Here is a 27133-nt window from a genome sequence, read left to right as displayed (position 1 = left end):
GGCTGTCTCAGTGTATGAGGTCAGGCTTGTGTCCTCTGAGATGACATGTTGACATTTAATCCCCACTGTGAGGTTTAGGAAGGTGGAGGCCGGATCTCACTGTGGTGTTAGAGGTGTAGCTTAGGAGAGACCATCATGGTGGAGCTCGGGACACCAGGGGGACAGAGACCAGACACATTCAGACTCCTTGTCTCTCATTCTTTTCTACCTTCCCCTATTTTTAAAAAAAGAGTCTCATGTAGCCCAGGCTGGCCTGAAACTCACTATGTAGCTGAGGATAACTCAAAACTTCTGATCCTCCTGCCTGTACGTCCCCAGTGCTGAGATTACAGGCATACACCACTAGATCCCATTTATGCGGTGACAGATTGAACCTAGGGTTTTCTGCATGTGCCGCCAGGGCTCCACCAACAACTTTGTACACCCCAAACTGCCTCTTGACAGGTGACACCCTGGGCTTTCTCACAACTCTGCTGGCAAGGACATCACCAGAAGTAGACAGCCCACCTTGAACCTAACCTCCAATTAGACTTCGTTTCTTACTTGTCCACTTGTGGGACTGGGCTGTCAGCAGTACGAAATGGGCTAATACGGCTATGAGCTCTTCCTGACTGGGTGAGGCAGGAGTCGCCAGTGACATTTACAGACAAGGAAGCCATATGAGAATGAGGAAACTGATGGCAGTGGTCCAGCCAAGGTTCAAGAGGTACAGCCTTATTGGTGGGTCATACCACCTACCCTTTTCTCTTTCCAGACAAAAATCCTAAAAGAATTCGTGTTTTTTGGCTTCCCATCTTCCCTGCTTACTCCTTAGTCCGCTTAGTCCTCTGCTTTTCAATTCTTACTCAATTGTTTATTCATTCAACAAACATGTATATAATGCCGGTTTATGCCAGACACTTATCTAAGGGCAGACATGACAAAGATGCTGTCACCCCTAGGTCCCGTGGTGTATCCTCCCTCTTACCTGAATTCTGGGCTAGGGGACAAAGCCTGTTCTGTGCCCTTATTGTGGGGCTCTGCTTACCCCAGGTCACTGTCAGGGCCCTAACTTGGTTACTCACAGGGATAGCGGTTGGCTTGTCTATCATGGATCTCCAGTGCCTAAAGGAAGCTGGGGCATCGTAGATGTGCAAATAGCAGGTGTGTGAGGTAAACCCGAGCTCCGTGTCTCACACTGTAGGCTAGCTCACCTCTGGGGGAACTCTGGCGATGTCTGGAGACACTTGGCCGTGAGGGGGGAGGGAGGAATGAAGCTAGTCATGGAGGTCAGGGATGTAGCTAAAGCAGGCGCCCTGCCCCCAAGCAAAGCTCATCCAGTGCCAAACACCAACAGTGCTGATGCTGAGAGACCTAGGGCCTTAGGCTTCGGCTTCCAGAACTTTCCACCCAGGGCTTAGTGTCTGTCACGAGTGGCCTAGGTCATTTAGGGTGAGAGAGTGGCGTCACTCCAACTGCTGTTTTTAGCTTCTTTGGGTTTATTTTGTAGGAGGCCGGTCATAGCTGCCCAGGAGAGCTTTTAGTAGGGTCACAGTGGCCAGTGGCACAGAGAGGGCCTGGATTGATGTCCTCATGTGCAAAAGACGACTCCATTAATAGCTCTGCCTGCTGCTGTGTGCCTCACCGGTTCACTGGGCTAACATAAAGAATGTCCTAACTCATTGCCATTACTTTGGTTCTGTTAGGCCTTGGAGGGCGTTTAGCATCACGTGCGATGGGGAGCAAAAGGGGCCGACAGAGAGCGAGGGAGCCGTGAGATGGGGCCTAGCCCGGGGCCTCGCAGGAGCCACTGGACGGTGGGTTTCTCCCACAGCCCCAGCCCTACCTGGTTCATTGTCTTTTAACGTCGCAATCTCTCCTTCTATTTTCCTGTGGTGCTGAGTCACTTGGCAGAGCCTCTCCTCCAGGCTCACGATGGTCTGCGAGTGCTGTCTGATTTGTTCTTTGTACACCGTGATTTCCTCCTCGAAGCCGTGCTTCTGGGATTCCCGCTCATCCTGCATTGCCTGCATGGACTGCTGCTGCAGCCTCAGCCGCTCCTCCATCATGATCTGGGGGAACATTGAGGGAGATGCAGCCTTAGGGGTTGGATCAGGTGCAAATAGCAGGTGTGTGAGGTAAACCCGAGCGAAGGTTGGATCCTTCGCCTGCTAAACTGCATCCTACCTGAGAGCCTTGCATGCATGTTCCTGCTAGCATCCTTCACGCTTCCTCCCTGTACCGCTGACCTGTCAGTTAGAGCCAAATCTTCCAGAGTTTGGCTCTCACTAACATTACTGCTTCGGGGAACTTTCCTGGATGTGTGTTCATGGACGAGTCCCCAGTAATTTCTATTTCATTTGTTATCTTCCTCCAGGGACCTTTATCAACACCTGATGTGGTCTTGGTTTCTTGTTTCGCTCCCCTGCGCGTCCCTCAGATCCACATCGCAGAAGCCTTGCCTGCTCTCTTACTGGTCTGCCCACTACACCTAGGCCCAGATGTTTGATGAGAATTAATGACTGTGGTGTGTGTGTGTGTGTTCGTGTGTGAACGTGCATGCTGGAGAGATGGCTCAGCAGTTAGGAGCACCGGCTGCACTTTCAGAGGCCTGGACTCTATTCCCAGCACCCACATGGCGACTCACAGTCATCTGTAACTCCAGTTCTAGGGGATGCAACACCCTCATCTGGTCTCTATGGGTCCCTGGTACACACATGGCACACAGACACAAACACAAACAAAATACCCATACATACAAATAGAAATAAAAGCATCTTTCAAAAAAAGAATTAATGAGCCAGGCAGTGGTGGCGCACGCCTTTAGTCCCAGCACCAGGGAGGCAGATGCAAGCGGATCTCTGTGAGTTTGAGGCCAGCCTGGTCCACAACATCCAGTGCTACACAGAGAAACCCTGTCTTGAAAACCAGAACAAATCAATCAATAAATAAATGAAATTAAAAATTAATGAATGGATAAACAGTTGGATGAGGAAAAAAAGCAAACCAATTTGCATTTCTTGTATGTGTATGTACCCTGTTTGTGGAGGTCAGAGGACAGCCTTAGTGGTCATGCCTCAGGTGCCATCCACATGTATGTACCCTGTGTGTGGAGGTCAGAGGACAGCCTTAGTGGTCATGCCTCAGGTGCCATCCACATGTATGTACCCTGTGTGTGGAGGTCAGAGGACAGCCTTAGTGGTCATGCCTCAGGTGCCATCCACATGTATGTACCCTGTGTGTGGAGGTCAGAGGACAGCCTTAGTGGTCATGCCTCAGGTGCCATCCACATGTATGTACCCTGTGTGTGGAGGTCAGAGGACAGCCTTAGCAGCCAGTCTCTCCCTCCCTGCTTCTGCAATACTTGTCAGCTAAAATCACCAACAAAGGCTCTTAGGAAATCAGCCACCACCTGAGACCACCCTCCCCTTTCTGTGACCACCCTCCACTTTCTGATCCTTCCTGATGTCTCTGCCTTGGCCCCTCCCTCCCTGCCTTCCTAGCTCTTGCTCTCCCTTCCAGAGAGTATGCTGGACATAGGCCTCCCAGCGTCCACAAGTGGGGTATTTTGCAAACTCTCCAGACCCCCAGATTTATTTTACTTAGAGACAGGGTCCTAATCAAGTTGCTTGCTGGTTCTGAGCTCTCTTTGTAGCCCAGGCAGACCTTGAATGTGTGTTTTGCTTTCCTCAGCCTTCAGAGTAGCTGGGATTACAAACCTGTCTCACCCGGTCCAGCTGGATGATCTTTCCCATCAGAGGTGAGTTTTGCCTCTAAAGGACATTTGGCAGTGGCTGCCTCAGCTGGGGGTGGGGAGAGTGCTGTTTACTGTCCATAAAGCATAGGACAGTCCCTGAGAAGAAAGGTACTTGGCCCAGAGTGTCAGTAGCTGGAGGCTGGGCAGGCCTGGTTTCAGCCTTCCCCACATCCGCAATCTCCTGCTACTGTGTCAGAGTCTGGATTTCTATTGCAGTGATGACCACACACCAAAGCACCTTGTGGAGGTGAGGGTTCACTTCAGCCTACCACTCTCAGGTCACCCTCCACCGCTGAGGGAAGTCAGGGCAGGGACCTGGAGGCTGGGGCTGATGCAGAGGCCGTGGAGGGGTGCTGCTTACTGGCTTGCTCCCTAAGGCTTGTTCAGCCTGCTTTTCTTATAGAACAGGGCACCACCAGCCCAGAGGTAGCCCCACCCTCACCACCCTCACCAATCATCAACCACCAAGTGAGCAGGGCCCTCCCCACCAGTCATCAATCACCAATCAAGAAAAAACACCCCAGGCTTGGCTTCCCCACAGGTCAGTCTGGAGGGGGCATCTTCTCAACCGAAGTTCCCCTTTCCCGAATGACTCTGGTTTGTGTGCCAGGCTGATACAGTCCTAGCCAGCACACATTGCAGTCTTCCCCTGGGGAAGCTTGCAGTTTTCAGATCAACCCACCATTTTTGTCTTGGTCTTTTCGAGCTCGGCTACTGTTTCGTCTAACTTGCGGCTCTCGGCTGTCTTCATCCGCTCAGCCTCCTCCACCATGGCCAGGGCGTCATTTAATTTATTATTTAAGATGTCCTCTTTTTGTCCCTTCGATTCTATTTCCTAGACAAACAGCAAACACCAAATTAACGACGCCTGGGAGTCGTCAATATTTACCTTTCTCTCCTTATTCCCCGAGCCGTGAGAGAGGACACAGACCCCAGTCTGTTGATGCTTCTCTAGTCCAAAGCCCAAGGATTTTCTGGAAGGTTCCAATTATTGCAGAGCTGTCTTTTTATCATCAGCAGAGATCTGTCTACTTGATTTCTGGTCTCTGAGCCCAATTCTGTCACCGGGAGCCCTTGACTTGGTGTTATTTCTCTTTTATGAGACAGCCCTTTAAACATTTGAGGAGGGCTGTCATGTCTCTCTTTAAATCTAATTTCCAGTATAAACGTGCTAAGTGCCTTTGCCCTTCATCACATGACCTGCCCTGGGGACACTCTGCTCCCCCTGCACTCCAGGTCCCTGGTCAGAAAGGATCCCAGTTCCAAGTCCTTGGCATAACTATGTCTCCCCTCGAAACCATCATTCATTTTTATAATAATCCTACTGTCCCCTTGGGGACCTTCTTCCAAGGACTGGAGTATGGGTTCCTGCCAAGCCCTATGCTGAAGTCCCAGACATCATTTTTTTTAATGTGGGTGTGTTTGAGTATGCATGGTTGTATGTGTATGTACAGGGGTGTGTGTGTATGTGTGTGTGGTGAGCGTGGAGGCCCCAGGACAACCTCAGGTGTCATGCTCAGAAATGAGACAGGGTTTCTCACTGGCCTGGTGCTCACCGATTAGGTTAGACTAACTGGCCAGCAAACATCAGGAATCTTTTTGGTTTTGACTCTGAGAGCTCAGGATTTTTAAGTGTGTGTGCTCACTCTAGGAGAGGTATCCAAGGCCAGAGGCATTGAATCCCCCAGGGCTAGAGTTAACAGGCGGTTGTGAGCAGCCCGATGTGGGTGCTGGTAATCAAACTCAGGTTCTTTACAAGAACAATTCATTCTCTTAACTGCTGGGCCATCTCTCCAACTTCCATGCCTGGCTTTTAAAAAGTGGTTTCTGGGGCTAGAACTCAGGTCTTCGTGCTCTCTTCGTGAGCACTTTACCAGCTGAGCTGCGTTCACAGCCCCATGGGATGTAATCTTGAGACACAGTCCTGGGTGCTCTCGCAGCTGCTTTGCTAGTGTGGACCAGGTCATCCTTTCGGGAAGGTCACGTGGGAGCAGGGACCCAGCAGCTACACTCAAAGCACCTTATCCTAAGGAGGGAGAGGTGACACACAGTTGTTCAGCCCAGCATCTTTTGCTTATTTGCTTATTTATTCATTGTTATGATCATCCTTGTTTTTTAATGACAGAGTCTCAACAGCCCAGGCTGACTTTATACTCCTTCTCTGTCTTGGCCTCCTGGGTGCTGGGATTACAGGCACGAGGCACCAAACATTTTCTATACCCATGTGAAGTGGGAAACAACCCCTAGCCTAATGGAGGGAGGGGTCCAGGGGCCTCATCACACAGGGCAGACCCAGGACATTCTTCAGTGGCAGGCAGTGGGAGATGATCAGTGACATGGAGATGTTTGAGAAATTATGTAATGTATCAAAATAATTCCTGAAGCAGTAGGCGTCTTGTGGGGGATAATACTCTGTACAATGTGAGTATGGATTCCTCTCAGTTGGTTCATGAAGAAGCTGCTGTAGCCTATAGCAAGGGACAATCAGGCGAGGCAGGAAAGCCAAACTGTAAATAGAAAGAGGAGAAGGGCGGGACTGGAGATGCCAGCCAACTGATGAACAAGCAGGACATATAGAAAGTGAGGTAACGAGCCACGAGCTTCGTGGTAAAATATAGATTAATAGAGATGGGTTAATTTAAAAGTAAGAGCTAGTTAATAATAAGCCTGAGCAATAGGCCAAACAGTTTATAATTAATGAAAGTTTCTGTGTGATTATTTGGGGCAATGTAGTCGGGACACGAAAGCCCCGTCTCTGTGTAGAGACTATCTTGGCAATGAGTCAGCATCATCCGTGTCTATAGTAACAGCGTACAGGCATCTGAGAGAGCATCACATCATCTGTGTCTATAGTAACAGCGTACAGGCATCTGAGAGAGCATCACATCCCGATGTCAGCAGTGATAGCTCAGCTCCGCAGAAGCAGGGTCAATGTTGAGGTTCTTCTGAGCCATTTTCTGTGTTTGTCAAATATTCTAGAGGAATGGGGCTCATTTGTAATCAGAAAAGATAACAGATACTTTTCTGGAAAAGAAAAATAGCAGCACTACTGTCCCCAGGTTGTCCTGTACTTCCCTGGAAGTCACTGCCTGGTCTCTGTGTCCCAGGCTTTGTGTGAGGTTGGACGTCACATCATGACGGACACTTCATGGGGACAACTGACCTTGCCTAAGAGGACGTAGATACTTGTCACCTGATGCTCAATGGATTCCTCCAGGTGTCCCTGAGAACACAGCACACTTGCTTCTGTACGGCACATGAAACTGGTCTGTGTGTGGTGAAGAGCTGACAGCCATCCTCGGTCCACATCTATAGATTCTGTAGAGACCCCTGTTGGCCATCTTTGCTCCATTCATTCAACACATGGCCAGCTGTTGGCCATCTTTGCTCCACACTCCTAAGTCTAGAGAAGACTCATTGTTGACCATCTTCACCCCACACCCACTGGGATGGGGCTATTTTTCTTCTGTATTTTCTCTCTTTTATCTGTTTGCCTGTGTAGATGACATCAACTTTTTTTTTTTTTCCGACATGGTGTCTATGTAGAGTCTTGGCTGACCTGGAGTTTGCTCTGTAGACCAAGCTGGCCTCAAACTCAGAGATCCACCTGTCTCTGCTTCCCGAGATTAAATGTGTGTGCCACCGCCACTACCACCGTGGCCAGTTTGGCATTAACCTTTTGATCGCTCTATTGTGAATACAAATAAACTTGTGTGCAAACAGCCACCCTAGGTCTGAGTAGTTGTTTGTTTGTTTTTTTGAGATAGAGCCAGGGGGGAGCTGAGGCTGGTTTTGAATTCCCTCAGGATGACCTTCAAGTCCTGATTAGCCCACCTCTACCTCCCAAGTGCTGGAATTACAGGTGTATGCCATCAAGTCAGGTTTATGAACTACTGGGGATGGAACCCAGGGCCTCGATCACGCTAGGCGAACACTCTACCAGCTGAGCTCAATGCCTTCAGTAATTTTTCTGAAATTGGCTTTGGAGTTTTCACCTTCCATGTATCTGCTAGTTTTTAAATCTTCCTTTTGAAAACAATGTCTATTCAGGGGGCTGGAGAGATAGTTTAGGGGCTAAGAGTCCTGGCTTCTTTCCCAGAGGGCCTGAGTTTGATTCCCAGTGCCCATATGGTGGCTTGCAACCATCTCTAACCCCAGAAATGCCCTCTTCTGGCTTCTGTTGGTATCAAACACATACAGGTAAAACACTCATGAATACATAAAAAATAAAATAACATTTTTTTTTAAAAAGAAAGAAAAATGTCTATTCAGGCCAGGTGCGATGGTGCCAGCCTGTAATCCAGCTACTTGAAAGGCTGAGAGGCAGGAGGATGATGGAACTGAAGCCTGCCTGGATTACATAGTGAGTTTGAGGTAAACTTGGGCAAATAAGTGAGACCGCATTTCAGAAAAAATAAAACAAAGTTGGATGTAGCTCAGCGGAAGATGCACACCTGGCCAGTGTGTGTGAGGCCCTGGGCTCCATTCCCGGGCACCATAACACCAAACAAGCCAGTCTGTTGGGTACCTGTGTGTGTTGCTGTTGGGTCACTGAATTCCTCAGATGGTTTAGAGATTAACCAGACCTGCGTCTGGAAAGTATTTCCTGCCCAATCTGGGGGTTGCATCTGCACACCGTTTCCTCTGCCGGGTGGAAGCTTTTAACTTGTCCATTTTTGCTTTTTGTTTTGGGTTTGGGGTGGGTGGGTGGGGTTGGTCTGCAGGATCCAGGCCAGAGTCACACAATGTTTGCTTTGCAGTTGTGTGCTCTGTCCTGGTGCGTGGTAGGTCCCTTTGTATGGTGGGGAGGGGTGTCACTGCTTCTCCTGATGTGTTTGCTGTCACTGGCCAACTCTGACAGCCACTGGTGGAGGAGCTCTTTGGGGTTGGCATCTGGAAGGGCTTCGTCCTCCATGTGCTGGCCTGCCATTTGGCTGTGGGCTTGAACGCAGGGTCTTGCTAGGCAAGCACTGTATCTTTGAACTCTATCTTTCTCTCTCTCTTTCCTTTTGATTTTGAGACAGGGTCTTAGCAAGTTTCCCAGCTAGTCCCAAGCTCGCTTTGCAACCCAGACTGGTCTTGAACTCCCTTGCCTCCTGAGTAGCTGGGATTGCAGGTTTACACTGACAGCCCTGTTGTGCTTGCTCTGTTTTTGTGTAGTGACTGCACGACCAGTTTTTCCTTGCCCTGAAACTGCTGGAATATATTGTAGTTTGTGTATTGATTCATGACATACTTTTCAAAAGGTTTTACTTTTATTTCATGTGTATGGGTATTTTGCCTGTCATTATGTCTACACACTACCGTGGAGACCAGAAGAGGACATTGGATCCCCTGGAAGTGGAGTTATGGGTGGTTTGAACTGTCATGTGGTGACAGGAATCAAACCTGGGTTCTCGGTAAGAGGAGTCAGTACTCTTAACTGTTGAGCCATCTTTCCAGCTCTGATACACACATGTGTGTGTGTGCGTGTGTGTGGTAAGTCTATGTATGTATATGTGTACACATATATAGATGTATATATGTGTACATTATGTATATATTTACATGAGTCCCATTACTAGCTTATCTTCTCTTCTTTACCCACTCCTGACTGACTTATCCCCCCCACCACCACTTATTGACTCATCCTGCAGCATTCCAGGGTGCAGTATTTGGGAAACAGAGTAGAGACAGCTCCTGTGGTCTGAGCTCCAGGCCCCAACGTGGGAGTGTGGCAGCCCCGAATTCCTGGGCCTTGCCGGCCTCTGCCTCTTCTGGACACCCATCCGTCAGTTAAGGCCTCCCATCCGAGTGGGGCTCGGAGCAGCTGTGCCATCCTGAGAGCTTTGCTGACTTTGTTTCTCCTTAGGTGGCGGCGTTCAAAAATGCTCTAGAGTCATTTGGGTAGCTTGTTGAAAAGACAGATTCCAGCCGGGCAGTAGTGGCACACGCCTTTAATCCCAACACTCAGGAGGCAGAGACAGGCGGATCTCACAGAGGGAGTCCCAGGACAGCCGGGTCACACAGAGAAAACGTGTCTCAAAAAAACAAAGACACAAACAAACAAAAACCCCTGATTCCAGATCCACCCTATATCCAGGGCACTCAAAACACATGCACAACAATGTGTGGGTGCCTGTGTTTAAAGAAAACCACACAAAATGGAGGCATAGACACCCTTCTTAGGCCAGTGGACCCAGGAGATCCTTTCAATATAAATTTAACTCACAATTGCCAGGTTGGGTGTTGCTCACCTACTTTGACTAAGATATGGCCAAAGTGTGTGTGTGTGTTGTGTGTGCTTGCACACTCACGCACACGGGCATGTGTCTGTCACACATCGGGGACCCAGGACAAGCGAGTATCTGCAGTTTTTGAGGGGTGTGCAGCCACCTCCTCTTTACCCATCGAGTCAGAACTGTGGGTCTTGACAGAAATGCATTTTAGTTTGGAAGGTAATGACTGCTATGACAAGCTCTGCCAAGAAAGGGACACGGAAATGCCTGGATGTCCCCTCTCTGTCATCCCTGCCTTACCCTACACAAGGCTGAAGTGTAGTGGCAGGGGTAGGTAAAGATGAACGGTTTGGGAGTTCTGGGTTCGGATCCTGCCCCCACCCCCACACTTCTGAGCCAGGAGCTGACGCATGCAGCATGAGCTGCGTGTATCTGTTTGTGTGCTATAGTCAATGTTGTGTCCCGTCACTGAATGAAGCTGACTGTATTTCACATGTGGGAACACCAGGGCCCAGAGGCGGTGAGTAACTTCCCTAAAGTTGCACAGCAGAAGAAGGATTTGAACCTGGCTGCCTGGCTGCAGGGCCTGACGGGGTCCGCGGGAGCCATACCTCTCTTTGCTTGGTCAGGCGGTTCTCCAGGTCCTGGATTCTCCTCTTTTCCTTCTCCAGGGTGTCTCGCATTTTGAGTCTCTCCGAGGTGATGCTTTCTGCTATCTGGGAGTCAAAGAGGGATTTGAGGGTGCGAGCAGAAGAGAGGGGGTGGTGGTTTGAATAAGAGCCCCTCCCTGTAGACTCACAGGTGTGGCCTTGTGGGAGGCCCAGTCTCCTGCTCTCTGCCTTCGGATCTAGCTGTAACTCTCAGCTACTGCTCCAGGACTGTGGCGAGAGCTGCCATGCTCCACCATGCCTCCCCCCCACCCCGTGTTGATCCCCCCATGATGATAATGGACTATAACCCCTTGAAATCGTAAGCAAGTCCTCAATCAATCATTTTCTTTTTTATAAGGGCTGTCTTGGTCATGGCGTCTCTCCCCAGCAGTTGAACCCGTGACTAAGATAGAGGCGAACTCACTGCAGGGGAAGCCAAGGCGAGTCACCACTGAAACCAGTGACTCGGACAAGAACTCAAGGAACCAGGTGCCTGCCTGGATGAGGTGAGAGGAAGTGAGGAGGCTGGGGAGCAGGAAGCCATGTCTCAGTCCCAGGAGGATAAGGAAGGAGGGGCTCCTTGTTCCTGGTTTCCAGGCTGGCGTTAGTCACGAGTGTTCAGCCCCGTCACTGGGTGCGGAGCCACTGTCTGACCTGGTAGGTGTGTTGGCACCAGGCCAGGTTCACCCTGGAAAGTCCCTGGCTTTTGGGAGGCGGAGCGGAGAGGCGCTGCTTGGAGCGTGTTTCCTGTTCCAGCAGGCACAGCTCCTGGGAGCTTCAGAGAAGGGCTGTGCACACTTTATGTACAGTGACTTTTTCCCACAAAGAGATAACTTCAATTCCCATTTCTCAGGGTCCCCGGAGGGGTCTGAGCTCCAGGGATCCTCCCTGGCTGGCTAATGAGTGGCAGGTGGGGGCCACTTCCTGCAGAAGTGCAGCAGCAGGACCAAGGGACTGCGGGGCTGTCAGGCACACCTGGCTGCGTGTCTTCTTGGAGGGAAGGAGGGCCCTGGCTGCTCTTACCTCCTTCTGCTGGGTCAGTTGGTTCTCCAGGTCTTGTGTCTTCCTCCTTTCTGCCTCCAGCATTTCCCGCACTTTTCTTTTCTCACGGGCCACACTGTCCTCCAAGACCTGAAAGGTAGGGCCAATAATATCAGTATCCGAGTTAAGGCTAGCAGCTAAGATGGCCTTATGTTACCCTCAGGATGACCTCACCCCTATGGTACTACCATGGAGCTGCTGCAAGGATCTTTTTTTTTGTTTGTTTGAGAAACGGTTTCTCTGTGTAAAACAGTCCTAGCTGTCTTGGAATTCACTCTGTAGACTAGGCTGGCCTTGAACTCACAGAGATCTGCCCAATTCTGCCTCCCAAGTGCTGGAATTAAAGGCATGCGCCACTGCCACCAGACTTAGGATCTCTTTTAACAGACAGGGAACCAGGGGCCAGAAGAGGTGTGGGCCACACTGTCTGTCAACAGGGAGGCCAGGGTCCCGAACACAGAAAACACACAGACCGTGTTCAGAGGCTCTGGGAGGATACCAGCACGCAGAGGGGCCCATATTCTGCGGGAGAAGAATCCCATTGATGGTGGACTCTCCAACTAGTGGAGCTGATTTCTGAAGATTTGGTCTCAGAAGGATGGAGGTATGGGCATGAATGAGCCTGTCGCTGTAAGGACATAAAAGTTTTTAAAAAGCTTTGCTTGGTCAGGAGCTGGTTAAGACACAGGCCTTGAGCTCTTTGCGGCATCAGGAGTTAGCTGAAAACAGGAATCTTTGCAAAAGTGCAGACCAACTGTCCTTAGTAGTTAAGTTCCCTGTTGACACCCAGCTTTGTGGTCTAGACGGGAGCAGAAGTAACTGCTTGGGGGGAGGGCGGGGGGCATGAACAGAAGTAGAAGGAGTCCATACCCTGTGCTCAGTAAAACCAACCCCCTTGACCCTGAGTAAACCTGGCTTGCGGTTTTTGCCTATATATGTCAACCCCAAATGAGGAACGGGAGCTCTCCCTACTACACTGCATTCACATGTAATGGAGAACACCCAGCTAGCTGGGAAGAATTAAACCTTGCTTTTGCATTCTGGACTTGACTGGATTCTGGTGGTCTCTCTGGGGGTCTCTCAACTTGGGCACAACGTGAGCCTGTCACCACCTCCTAGAAAGTTGAGAATGAGCCTTGCAGGTATGTGCTAGGACAAGGGAAGAGCTCTGGGTTAGTACCCTGCTGACCCTAGCCACAGAATTTCATCTGGTCCGTTTCTTGCTGTGGCCACTCTGCTATTGGACTCGCTGCAGATTCCACTGCCAGAGAATCTGAAATCCCAAGAAAGGTCGTCTCAGCTTTCACTCCGTAGCTGGACTTCGGGAACTTGGAACTTGCAGTATGATTTTCACTAGAGTCTACAAGGCGGGGTGGGGGGGTGGGGATTAGCATTCAGAGGCATCTGATCCACAGGAGAAAGTGAGGAGGTACACAGAGACAGTTGTATGTGGTTCATTCCCATGATCCCAGCACCTGGAGGTAGAGGAAGGATGATCAGGAGTTTAAAGGTCATCCTTGTCTGTACAATGAGTTTGAGGCCAGCCTGGGCTAACAGATCCTTTGTCAAAACAAAACCAAACAACAACCAGCAATCAAAAAACAAAACCAAAATCCCAAGAAACAAATGAACAAAACACCCCTGGTGGTGGCTTAATCCTTTCTGGGAAGAAACTAGGGCCAGGCCTTGTCAGAGTAACAGACTGCTGTAACTAAGCCCAGCTGACCTCTGCATGATGCTTACATTTTTTTTTTTTTTAAGGCGAGTCTTGTGCTGTACTGGTTGGTCTACAACTCCGCATGTAGACCAGGCTGGCCTCAAACTCACACAGATCCACCTACCTCTGCTGTCTGAGTGGAGATTAGAGGTGTGTATCACCACACCTGACCCAGAGGCTTCAATTTTTCTGACTTGCTCCGTCACTTTGGAATCTCTAAATTCAAGGGCCTGGCCAGCCCTTGTTGACTCCTGGTTGGCATCTGACTCAAGTGACTCCATGGAGACCCCACCCCCACCCCCTCGCTCTGCCTGGAGACTCAAAGGCAAACCTTGGAGACACTGTTTACAGAGCGCTGAGGAACAGCTGGGTGAGAGACCACGTGTAAACATCTCCCTGGGTTACATCAGACTGTTTGGGCAGACTTGCATTAGGGGGCTACTTTCTCTCTGGTGGAGGGCAGACAAACACTCTACTTGAGGAGGGTGGGTTGTCAGGAAGCCGGGTGGGGGGCGGGGAAAGGGAGTGGGGACAGGAAGGGGCTCTGCCCTAGTGCCAGGAGACCTGGCTGTAGTGATAAAGACAGCAGCCATCACTGATCCGTGACACGGTTGGGTCAAATGCTTGGTTGTTCATTATCTCTGACCTTCCTGGCTCCCTTCCAAGAAGGGAGGTGTGGATAGACTCAAATTGGCGTCTCCTGTGGCTGCAAAGCCTGCACCTTCAGGCCTGAGGCATCATTGAAAGCACGTGTGTGAAAGGACCAGGGCTCTGAGACTGGCGACCAGCTAAGTGAACACTGGCAATGTAACAGAGGTTGCCGGTGGGTTAGAGTTTGGGCACATCCACAGAAACACAGCATCCTTCACGAGGAGGAGGAAAAGCCTTCCTCAGGTGTCTGAGGCCGGAGGATGGCATTTGGTTCTGGCTACTGCACTGTAGGGAGAGGGCAGGTGATGAACTGCAAAGAGCAAAGCTTATGAGAGGGTAGGGCCCAAAGGACGACCCGGCTGCTGCTGCTGGGATGAATTTCATTCCCCTGCGCCCTCTTCCTCCACAGTGAAAACGAGGGCCCGAGCTTTTTGACTTTCCAAGAGAGAAGGGAAATCTGGATTTTCAAATACATTTTAGGAGTACAAACCAAAACATCCTAGGTACGACACATCTGCAGGCCATTTCACCTACTGAACTTCAGCTCAGTGACTTCTGGAGCACAGAGCGGGCATGGGAAGGCCATCCAGGCCAGACTCCTAGCCCGCTGTGCATGGGGATGGGGTGGAGTGGGGCGGCAGTGGCTGGGAAGGATGTAGGAGCTAGTGCCTGACTTTTAAACATCTAGACAGCTGTGTGGAAGAGGAAGCCTGAGGCCTGAGATGGGTTGATGACCACCACCTTTTGACCCGAAAGGGCGTGACTCACCCCAGCCTAAGAAAGTTCCTGCCAGCCCTGGGTATCCCTCCGTCCAGGGCCGAAGACTTCTGGGTACTGGTACTGAAGATGCATGAGTTTAGGATGTGGTTGAATCATCCTCTCAAGATCCTGTCACTCCACATTTGATGTTTCAGAGCATATAGGACACGTGCAACTGGACCCCAACCTGTGTCAGCCTGCACTCTGTCACCCATGAGACAGAGCCTTTGTGCTATAACCTTAGCTGGCCTCAAACTCACAGGGACCCTCTCAGCCCTAGTGAGAGGGTGACGGGCAGGAGCCACCATGCCTGGCTCACAGGGACCCTCTCAGCCCTAGTGAGAGGGTGACGGGCAGGAGCCACCATGCCTGGCTCACAGGGATCCTCTCAGCCCCTAGGGTCAGGGTGACGGGCAGGAGCCACCATGCCTGGCTCACAGAGATCCTCTCAGCCCCTAGGGTCAGGGTGACGGGCAGGAGCCACCATGCCTGGCTCACAGGGATCCTCTCAGCCCCTAGTGTCAGGGTGACGGGCAGGAGCCACCATGCCTGGCTCACAGGGATCCTCTCAGCCCTAGTGAGAGGGTGACGGGCAGGAGCCACCATGCTTGGCTCACAGTGCCCCTCTCAATCTCCTAGTGTCAGGGTGACGGGCAGGAGCCACCATGCCTGGCTCACAGGGATCCTCTCAGCCCTAGTGAGAGGGTGACGGGCAGGAGCCACCATGCCTGGCTCACAGGGATCCTCTCAGCCCCTAGTGTCAGGGTGACGGGCAGGAGCCACCATGCCTGGCTCACAGGGATCCTCTCAGCCCCTAGTGTCAGGGTGACGGGCAGGAGCCACCATGCCTGGCTCACAGGGATCCTCTCAGCCCCTAGTGTCAGGGTGACGGGCAGGAGCCACCATGCCTGGCTCACATCTCCATGGCTCTCTTCCAAGTCCTCTTTGCTTCTCCCAACTGCAGAGCCCAGGCCAGGACAAACTGCACAGGACAGCCCCGCTGTGCTCCACCCCTCTTCTCTCTCCCGCAGTCCCTTTAGCCAGCCAACCTCCCGGAGCTGGGTGTACCTCCTTTTGACAGGCCAAGTGGCCTTCCAGATCACGAATTCGAGTCTGTGCCTTCTCCAGGGCCTCCTGTGCTCTGTGTTTCTCCTGCGTGATGCTCTCCTCGAAAGCCTGCAAGCCAACAGCTGTTGTGGAGTCCACCTGTTGCCATGGCAGGACGTGGACTCTCCCTGGGCTCTGCCTGGTTTGTGCTTCCATTCTGAGCAGGCTCCACCGGGCCCAGGGAAGAGGAACCAGGGCTCAGTGGGCTCCAAAGAAGCAGGTCTGTGTGAGAGCCTCAGATGGACCCTGACAACTGTAGACCCATACTCAACTATGGGCAGACTCAACTCCCCCGCTCGGAACTGCTTACCTTCTTCTGGTAGGTCAAGCGACTCTCCACCTCTCTGGCTTTCATCTGCTCCCCCTCTAGAGCCTCCTTCGCTCTGTTTTTCTCTTGGGCAATAGCTGTCTCCAGGGCCTGCAAGTCAAGGACCCTTGTTAGACAGACCTGGAAACCATGGCAGGAAAGTGGACTCTGCCAGGTTCTGTCTTCAGTCCTTATCACACCCGAAGGAGAGTGTGGGCAGCAGAGTCTTTGGGCTGGAGCACAGGGTTTGGACTGGGAGTGTGGGCAGAGTCTATGGGCTGGAGCACAGGTTCTGGAGTGTGGCACAGGCCAGGTGAGAACCTGGATGGACTCTTCCCAGCTCTGGGCCCTAGCAGCTGAGACTCTCTGCATAGAAGCCTCAGTTTCCCTATCTGTACAATGAGATCAGTACTAATGTTTCCTGCCTTGGGCTGATGTGAGAAAGGGATGCTGAAATGATCAGGGTGAGATTCTTGGCACAGTGACAGCCTCCCGCCTCTGTGCTGCGGGGGGCGGGGATACAGACTTAGGTAGAGATATTGGAGAATCAGGCTAATGGACTCTAAATTGTGTTCTAAACCAACCTAAGAAAGACTTCCTGCCAGCTCTGGACAGATGGGTGGCTAGCGCTGAAGAAGACTTCCAGGTTGTGGGACTGAGGATGGGATGAGGTTAGGACCAAGGCTAGCAAAATGGCTCATTGACACACCCCACCCCCTCCCACTCACTGCTGTTTTGTATATAAAGTTTTATTGGGATTCTCTATGCACACTGTGGATGTGTGGTCTACAGCTGCTTTGTAAATAAAGTTTTATTGGGACTCTCTATGCACACTGTGGATGTGTGGTCTACAGCTGCTTTGTAAATAAAGTTTTATTGGGACTCTTTATGCACACTGTGGATGTGTGGTCTGCAGCTGCTTTTGTACAAGAGCAGAGCTGCGATGTCACAGCAGAGATTGAAAACAAGTAGCCTGCAACAATGAAGACATTTATTATCTAGCACTGTGGAGGAAGTTTGCTGACATTGGCCTACAGCAGTAAGAAGTGTGTGCAAAAATTAAGAGGGTGCTCTTCAGGGTTCATCATCATCATCACCATCATCACCACCATCATCGTTACCACCACCACCACCACCATCATCATCATCATCACCACCACCACACCACCACCATCATCATCATCACCACCACCACCATCATCATCATCACCATCATCATCATCATCATCACCACTACCACCACCATCATCATCACCACGACGACCACTACCACCATCATCATCATCACCACGACCACCACCACTACCACCACCACCATCATCATCATCACCACGACCACCACCACTACCACCACCACCACCATCATCATCATCACCACGACCACCACCACCATCATCATCATCACCACGACCACCACCACCATCATCACCACCATCATCACCATCATCATCATCATCATCACCATCATCATCATCATCATCATAAATGGGTGCTGGATTGATGACGGTGCCTGACATTTCTTTGGCCACTTAAAAATCCTCAGTGCAACCAGGATTCATAGGAGGGAGGCTGAGGGATGAACTAAAACTTAGAGATGGAGTACAGGAGGAAGGGTCATTTAAAAGCAGGACAGCGAGGGGGAGATGGCACAGTCTGTCAGGAAAGCACTTTTGGCATGTAGGCACAAGGACCTGAGTTGATGCCCCGCGTTCGCTTAAAAACAGGTGTGGGGCTGGACAGACGGCACAGCAGGTGAAATGTGCAAGGGAGAGGACCAGCGTTCAGGTCCCCAGCACCCAGGGAAATGCTGGGTGGGTGTGCAGTCTAGCTATAATTACAGGACTCTAGAAGCAGAGAAGAGGGAGCCCTGACCAAGCTCAATAGTTAGCTGTATCTGTGAGCTCTGGGCACTCAGCACGGAGAGAGCCTGACTCAATCAATAATGTGGACTGTGATCAGGGAGGACCCTTGGGCCTCCACACTTGACTGCATATGAGTACATGCTATGCAATGCAGTCACACACATATGTACCCCCCCCCACATGCATGACCTCATGAATGCATACCACATGCAGAAAAGAAAGGAAAGGCCAGGCATGGTGATGTGGCCTTGTAATCCCTGTCCTGGGGAGGAGGAGACAGGCTGATTCCTGGGTTCACTGGCCAGGTAGTATAAGCTTACTTGGCAAGTTCTAGGCTAGTGAGAAACCCTGCCTCAAAAAGCAAGGAGGGGTTGGTGGGATAGCTCAGTGGGTAAGGAGGCTCGCTTGCCATGTCTGACAGCCTGAGTTTAATATTTGAGAGTCACATGGTGGAAGAAGAGAACTGATTCCTGAAAGTTGTGTTATGACCTCAAACATGGGCCATGACATGAGCATGTCCACACACACGCTCACCCGGACTAAAGCCCACAGAATTTCTTTCAGGTGAATCTCCGGGGTCAAGCTGGTTGACCACCTGGTTGTTCTCTAAAATCTACCTCTGTGATTTCGGCTTCTGTAATTTGAATCTGAAACACAGGCTCCTGCTGGATGTTTGGTTCCCACCTGTGCTGTCATCGTAGAAGGTTCTGGAAACTTTAGGATGTTGGGCTTAGTAGTAGTAAAGTTGGTCAGCAGGACATCCTCTCTTGGGTTACACTGAGCAGAAAGTTGGTCATAACTCTCTTGGGTTACACTGAACTCTGCTCCTTTCTCTTCTCTTTGTTTCCTGTCCACCAGGAAGTGCATGGCCCTCTCTGCCACATGCTCCTGACTCTGTAATGTTCTGCTAAGTGCACAGGGTCCAGCAAACATGTAAACTCTTCCTTTCTCTTAAAACGCTAAACACAACTACCCTACGATCCAGGTTCTAAATGAATCCAAACCAGCGGTACCTGCACATCCACGTCTATCACCCAACCATTTATAACAGCCAAGACATGGAACAGGCTGGACACCCCTCAGCAGGTAAACGGACGTGGAAAGAAAATGTATCGCATTGCATAAAGTAACCATAGGGAAGAATGGAACAACAGTTTGCAGAGAAATAGGTGGCATTGGAAATCACCACATTAAGAGAAAGAAGCCAGACCCAGAGACATCAGCATCGTGTTTTATCTTGTATGAGGAACTGATGAGGGAGGTCCAAGCTTTGGTCCACAGGTTGCATGAGGAGCTATGGGTCCAGCACTAGATTCTCCCTTTACTTTAAGCATACTGAGATTTTTTTTTTTTAAGATAGGGTCTCCTATGTATTCCTGGCTGACCTGGAACTTATTACATAGACCAGGCTAGCCTCTAGCCCCCAAAGATTTGCCTGCTTCTGCCACCCAAGTGTTGGGATTAAAGGCATGTGTCACTGTGCTGAACCCTATTTTGTGTTCTTTCACACCTGTGAAGTAGTTTGTAGAGTGTGACGAGCAAGCCAAGGGGACTGTTTTGGGGAGGAGGGGAACTGAGGGGGACCTGCAAGAGTAACGGGGTGAATGGGGTTAATGTAGAATGTTAATGTAGAATGTTATATAGGCACAAAAATGTCATAATGAAACCCACCGTTGTGTGCACAAAATACTTTTTTTTTTTTTTAAAAAAGAATCCTTCCTTCTTTAAGACTTTTTTTAAACAATCAAGCCGGGTGGTGATGGCGCACACTTTTAATCCCAGCACTCGGGAGGCAGAGGCAGGTGGATCTCTGTGAGTTTGAGGCCAGCCCTAGTTTAAAAAAAAAAAAGATTCTTTAAAAACTCTCAGGCATTCTACCCTATCGTCGAGAAGGCTGATAAATGCAGCAGCCATCGTTAATCTTACCTTTATGAGCTTTGGCTATCGGCTCTCCCATTTTATACCCTCCACTTCACAGGAGGCTGGAAGGGGGCTAGGGAGATGGCAAGGATGTCTAATGCAATACCCGATGGCCTGAGTTCAATTCCCAGACCTACATGGCGGAAGGAGGGGACTGACTGCCACTGTCCTCAGACACACACACACACACACACACACACACACACACACACACACACTCTGAATAACTAATGAGGAGAAAGGCAAAGAGGAAGGAGGAGGCAGATATCCCAAAGAAACTGGATGTGAACCGGAGGTTGGAGAGAGGGCGGAGAGCAGGTGTATGTGACAGAGAAGGACTGTGGGAGTCCAGAGCCAACAAGAGGTGACAATGCTGTGGAAGGCCTTGTCCTTCCCTGAGGAGAGGAGGGAGGACTTGGAGTCTTGCAGATGGGAACAAATGCACGGCCCTCCACACCCACTCTGATTGTGGCTACCAACTATGGCTATGCTTTGCAATGTTGCCAACCCGAGCCTGGGCTACACTCTCCCCTTTGTCCTCAAAGTCTAAATGAATAAACACAGACAAGCAATGAGGTCATGAGCCACTGACCAAGGAGGAAAGCAAAGAAAGCAACAGAATGGGTGGCAGGTCCTCAAGTGTGACGCAGGAGAATGACAGGAACTGGATTTGGACACCCACTTTCTATCTTCTCCACAGAGTCTGATACAATGGGTCTTTTAATTTATCTTTTAAAAGATTTATTTATTTTATTATTTATACAATGTTCTGCTTGTTTGTATGCCTGCAGGTCAGAAGAGGGAACCAAGTCTCATTACAGATGGTTGTGAGCCACCATGTGGTTGCTGGGAATTAAACTCAGGACATTTGGAAGAGCAGCCAGTGCTCTTAACTGCTGAGCCATTACTCCAGCCCCCCCTTAAGATTTATTTATTTTTATGTATTATGCATGGGTGTTTTGCCCACATGTATGTGTGCTCTCTGTGCACAGGGCCCACAGAGGCCAGAAGAGGGCATCAGTCTCCCTGGAACTGGAGTTACAGATGCTTATGAGCTATCATGTGGGTGCTGGGAAGCAAACCCCAGTCCCTGGCAAGAGCCACCAATGCTCTTACCACTGAGCCATCTTTCCAGTCTATTGCTGGGGTTTAGGGCCCAATCATTCACCCCATGCAACTCATTTAGAACCATCACATCAGTCCACAAGCTGGGGAGGTCACTGCTCAACCCCAAGCCTCCAGTGACCCATGGAAAGGTCCCACCTCGCTTCTCAGCCTCAAAGGAACTGTCATGGGTCACCTTACCTTCTTCTCTTCTGCCAGCTGCTGGATTTTGGCTTTTAGCTTCTCCTCTTGTTCTAGCTTCTCTTTGTTCAGCTTCTCCTTCTTGGCCAGGTACTCTTGCTCCAGAGACTGCTGAGTTTCCTGAGAAGTGCTTACCTGGACCTGCATGGAGAGAAAAGCCAAATGAATCCCACAGGGGAGAGTCTGCGGTCTTTTTCTCTTCCTTACAAATTGTTTATCTTCCAGGGAGGAAAGCCCTCCATAAAAGCTCCTTAAAAACATGGCTGAGCCATCCTTGGTCTAGAGAAGTGACTGGCGAGGAAACAGCAAGAACACCCTGGTCCTGGACAGAGATCCCTGCTCTAGTTAATTCTCTGTGCTTCCCCATTCTGAACAGGAGGTGTCATTGGGCCTGCATTTCATTTGTGACATGATGCGGGTGGTTAGCCCAGTGCATGGTGAGTAGTAAGTCCTCGGTAACCGGCAGCTTGTATTGTTGGAAGGCTCCTACTTTTGGTTCTTTATCCAATTAGCTGTGCGGCAGTCAGATTATCACCAACTTCTGTGAACACCGATGTCCATTATCTGTGGAATGGAACTGATGAGCTGCTGGCTATAAATCAGATCTGGTTCACCGTCTGTGTGTGCGCGCGCGCGCGTGCATGCGTGCGTGCGTGCGTGTGTGTGTGTGTGTGTTTGTAGGTATGTGTCATGGCATCGTGTGGAGATGAGAGGACAACCTGGCTGAGTCAGTTTTCTCCTTCCACCATGTGGGTCCCAGGGGTTAAATTTAGGAGGTCAGGCTTGGTGGCAAGCACCTTGATCTGCTGAGTCACCTCACTGGCCCTCTTTCAGAGTTTTTACAGAGGAAATCAAGCACTGTGGTTATCCCAGGAGGTCAGATACAGCAGGCGCCCTGTGTTTGTCTATTCTTGGTGAGCCATCTCAGACACTGGGCTCAATCCCTTTGTGCACACGGAAAATCCTGTCACCTGCAGGAGGGTGGGGGCTGACTCACCCACAGCATGGAAACAAATTCAAATTCACAGTTGGGGAGGGGAGAAGAGAACATAAAGAATCACCCGAAGTTCCTGGGTCTGGCTCATGATTTTCTTGTAATGTTCCAGAAGATATATTAGATACAGAGAGAGCCCTTAAAAAGAGGGGTGGGAGGAGAGGCGTCAGTTTCTCCTGTGTCCTTTTCTTCCCCCACTTCTATCCCTCCCTCTGCCCGTCCCTTCCTCTGTTTATGTAATCCTCTCCTTTTTCAGATGTGGTCTTGCCCCTTGGTGGCAGCTCACATCTTTAATTCCAGCATTCAGGAGGAAGAGGCGTGTGGATCTCTGTGAGTTCGAGGCCAGCCTGGTCTGCAAAGTTGAGTTCCAGGACAGCCAGGGCTATACAAAGAAACTCTGTCTTGAAAAAACAGCAAGAGAGGGTGTGTGTGTGTGTGTGTGTGTGTGTGTGTGTGTGTGTGAGAGAGAGAGAGAGAGAGAGAGAGAGAGAGAGAGAGAGAGAGAGAGATCTTGCTATGTAGCACAGGCTGGCCTTGAACTTGTGACTCTTCTGCTTCAGTATTCTAATTGCCCACGGTACAGATGTACATCACCACGCCCAGCCATGCATGATGACTTATGGAATCTGCAATCTGCAGACAGGCAGACGGAGGCACCGTGGCCCTCCCATCAAGACAGCACGAACTGTCAGCAGTGTTTTTATTTTTAAATGGCTGTTGGGCCAGACACAAATCCATAGTGCGCATGACTTCGTTTTGGTAGAAACTAAATGCAAATTGAGAGTGGGGAATTCTGTGAGGCCACACACTCTCAGTCCTTAGAGTGTAGTCTGAAGTGACGGGTCCACCCTGACAGGTAAAAAACACACGGGGACCATGGGTAGCACCCACACGACAGGGGAGGAACACACAGGGACCATGGGTAGCGCCCACACAACAGAGGATGACAGGGGAGTGTGATAGGCTGTTTTGGCTAAAAAGCCACTAGGTGTGGGCAGAGTGGGAGGGAGAACATTCCAGAATAGAAGTTGAGGCTGGCTGAGGGATGATGCCACCAACAGCTGGGTCCTAGTTCCTGGGACCTCTGAGTGCGCGGAGAAAGGGACTTTGCCAGATGACCTCTGTAGAACGAGTCGCCCCGGGATTCAGTGTGAACAGCCTTGCTGCTGTAAATCCTCCACAGCGTCTTAACAAGCTGTGCCTGACCTTGTTACCCACGGGACAGTGGGATGAGTTGGCTTTTGTTTCTTGGTCGGGGATCCCTTAATTTTGAAAGTCTTGTGAGAACACAGAGGCAGGGGAGCAACCGAGTCAGCTGATAGCCCACAATGGCAGCGATGACAATGATGGAGAGCTTTTTCTCTTCTCTTCCCCCACTTAAAGATATGGCATATCTTAGCTCTTCTAGAAGTGTGGATCTCCTCCGACACCACCCGAGTTGCAAAAATGGATACAGAAAGGCTTGCAGAGGTATCTCTAAACAGTCCTTTCTTTCCCTTATCAAGGGAGCCTGAGAGTTGAGTGAGGGCTGCTGACGTTCAAGGCTTCCCCTTCTATGTTTCCTGTCTTCCCAGCACTCCCTGTGATGCCAATCAGATTGAAAGCGGTGCTCTCTGGAGGCCGAGCAGCAAGATTCAAGGCTCCCCTACACTAGGCAACCTGCACTGCTCTGGGGTTTGTCTCAGGACCTTGCTGCTATGCAAGATTTCTGTCCTGGAACGCTGTTGTGAAGGGATGCAGGAAGCATGGTGCTTCCTAGGAGTGGGGCTCCGAGGTCAAAGGGACCTGGAGCAGGGAAGGACACATGCTGTGTCACTAAGGCTGCCTTGAAAAGGCTCTTCCTCTCCGGGCCCTACTAAGTGCTAATTCACTGCCTGGTGGAGGATGGGTGGGGTCCGGATGCAGTTTCTGCTCAGGCACAGGTCAGTGGCCGCCACCATCCCTGTTGTCACCACCATCACAACCGTCACCATCACCAACATCACCATAATCACCACCATCACCATCATCCCCGTCATCACCACCATCATGATCATCACCATCCCCGTCATCACCACCATCCCCATCATCACCACCATCACAACCGTCACCATCACCAACATCACCATAATCACCACCATCACCATCATCCCCGTCATCACCACCATCACAACTGTCACCATCACCAACATCACCATAATCACCACCATCACCACCATCCCCGTCATCACCACCATCACAATCGTCACCATCACCAACATCTCCATCATCACCACCATCACAACCGTCACCATCACCAACATCACCATAATCACCACCATCACCACCATGCCCGTCATCACCACCATCACAATCGTCGCCATCACCACCATCTCCATCATCACCACCATCCCCATCATCACCACCATCACAAACGTTGCCATCACCACCATCATTGCTGCCTTAGTCACTGTTCTGTTGCTGTGAAGAGACACCATGACCAAGGCAACTCTTATAAAGAAAAACATTTAATTGGGGCTGGCTTACAATTTCAGAGGGTTTAGTCCATTACCATCACGGTGGGTGGTATGGTATCCAGGCAGGTGCTGGAGCAGTAGCTGAGAGCTACATCCTGATCCACAGGGAAAGAGAGAGACTCTGGGCTTGACATGGTCTTTTGAACCCTCAAAGCCCTCCTCCAGTGACATACTTCCTCCAACAAGGCCACACCTCCTAATTCTTCTAATTCTTTCAATTAGTGCCACTCCCTGGCGACCAAATCTATGAACCTATGGGAGTCATTCTCACTCAAACCACCACAGTGACTTATTGTCACCATCATCACCATCATTACTACCTTCTCTGATGACATTAGCATCATCAGCATCACCATTACCACCACTATCTCCAAAATCATTACCTTTACCAAACCATCAGCATCACCACTGTGGTGGTTTGAATAACAATGGCTCCCATAGGCTTGTATGCATGAAGATTTGGTTCCTGTAGTTAGTGGAACTAACTATAGGAGAGATAAAGAGCTATGGCCTGGTTGGAGGTATGTCATGGCAGGCTTTGAGGTTTCAAAAATCTCTCATCATTCCCTGTGTGCTCTCTCTGCCTCCTGCTTACGGTTTGAGATGTGAGCTCTCACAACATGGTAGCTGTTCCTTCCACAATCCCTTTGTTCTGCCATCATGGACTCTAGCCCTCTGACACCAGAAGCTCAACTAAGTGCTTTCTTTATAAGTTGCCTTGGTCATGATGTTTTATCAGATCAACAGAAAAGTAATTAATAAAACCACTACTGTTTTTAACAAAATCTCGATTATTTGATTTTATCAATAAAGACTTGGGAGTCAGATGTTGGGGTGAAGGCCTGCTAGCTCAGAGAGGCAGAGAGAGCACCCAGCTGACCTTCCTCATCCCAGAAAACTCCTTCCTCCTCTCTGTCTCCAACCATTCTTTTTTTTTAATTAATTAATTTATTTATTAATTAAAGATTTCTGCCTCCTCCCCGCCACTGCCTCCCATTTCCCTCCCCCTCTCCCGATCAAGTCCTCCTCCCTCATCAGCTCGAAGAGCAATCAGGGTTCCCTGACCTGTGGGAAGTCCAAAGACCACCCACCTCCATCCAGGTCTAGTAAGGTGAGCATCCAAACTGCCTAGGCTCCAACCATTCTTTTTAAACTTTATGTCTCTCCCTTCTACTTCCCGTGTGCCTCTCTATCTGTCTTTCTGACTCCTTCTTACTCTCTATGGTCACTTTCTGTCAACTGGCTACCCGCTCTGCCTCTTGACCTATAGTTGACTTTATCTAATCCTGTTTACAACATTCAATCAGAAAGCTCTTGGATTAAGGTTGTGTGCTAGGGCTGAGCCACAACACAAATAGAAACAGGTTTTTCTAGTTAGTACTGCAATCTTGGGGTTCACAATGTGATCAGATATCCTGCAACCCTTCACTACTGCCATCACCTTCACCACCACCATCACCTTCATTACCGTCATCACCACCACCACTACCATCACCTTCACCACCACCATCACCACCATCACCTTCATTACCATCACCATCACCACCATCACCTTCACCACGATCATCTTCAGCGCTACTGCCACCACTATTGTCACCAGCACCACCCTCTATCTTCCCCGCCCTCTTCCTTCCACTTCTCCTCCTTGTGCTGATGGCTCTGTGCTGGAACCAGAGGCAGGGTGGAGAAAGTAGGGAGCTCTCCATCTCACCTGCTCCTTTTAGTCTTTTGGAATCTCAATCTAACACTGCTTACGCCGAGGGAAAAACCCCTTTGCCAGCCACTTCCTCTTCCCCACTGCTCCTCTTATTACTTTTTGTCTGTTCCTCTTTAGTTTGCAGAAGCAAAGTCACTGTAATCACAGAGCCAGCAGCCCCCATCTCACCAGTGATCCACAGATTACCTCCTCCCAAAAGCAAGCTGTGGATAAGGAGCACTAAGGAGCCTGCACTGGGGAACCTCCCATCCTCTGTCCCTGCACACACAGTGTGAACTGGGGAACCTCCCATCCTCTGTCCCTGTGCACACAGTGTGAACTGGGGAACCTTCCATCCTCTGTCCCTGTACACAGAGTGTGATGTAAGGAACCTCCCATCCTCTGTCCCTGTACACACAATGTGAAGTGAGGAACCTCCCATCCTCTGTCCCTGTACACACAGTGTGAATTGGGGAACCTCCCATCCTCTGTCCCTGTGCACACAGTGTGAATTGGGGAACCTCCCATCCTCTGTCCCTGTGCACACAGTGTGAAGTGAGGAACCTCCCATCCTCTGTCCCTGTACACACAGTTGAACTGGGGAACCTCCCATCCTCTGTCCCTGTACACACAGTGTGAATTGGGGAACCTCCCATCCTCTGTCCCTGTGCACAC

The 27133-nt window shown here is 50.3% G+C and overlaps 1 protein-coding gene across 1 annotated transcript in view; it reads right to left on the bottom strand.

Annotated features, from left to right (window-relative positions):
- The window catches only part of Fhad1 (forkhead associated phosphopeptide binding domain 1), a 111415-nt gene that overhangs the window by 28172 nt on the left and 56110 nt on the right, over window positions 1-27133 (bottom strand). Inside the window, exons 14-20 of the mRNA XM_041652248.1 lie at window positions 22335-22405; window positions 21274-21414; window positions 15841-15948; window positions 11628-11735; window positions 10566-10670; window positions 4419-4571; window positions 1826-2051 (exon numbers count right to left, since the gene is read on the bottom strand). Of these exons, the coding sequence (XP_041508182.1) occupies window positions 1826-2051; window positions 4419-4571; window positions 10566-10670; window positions 11628-11735; window positions 15841-15948; window positions 21274-21414; window positions 22335-22405 (912 nt within the window). The remainder of the gene's footprint in view (window positions 1-1825; window positions 2052-4418; window positions 4572-10565; window positions 10671-11627; window positions 11736-15840; window positions 15949-21273; window positions 21415-22334; window positions 22406-27133) is intronic.

Source organism: Microtus oregoni, unplaced genomic scaffold (assembly GCF_018167655.1).
Source record: "Microtus oregoni isolate MIOR12 unplaced genomic scaffold, Mior012 000005F_ref0000423, whole genome shotgun sequence".
Lineage (NCBI taxonomy): Eukaryota > Metazoa > Chordata > Mammalia > Rodentia > Cricetidae > Microtus > Microtus oregoni.
Note: the sequence above shows the minus strand (reverse complement) of the source record. Positions and strands in the feature narration are given on the sequence as shown.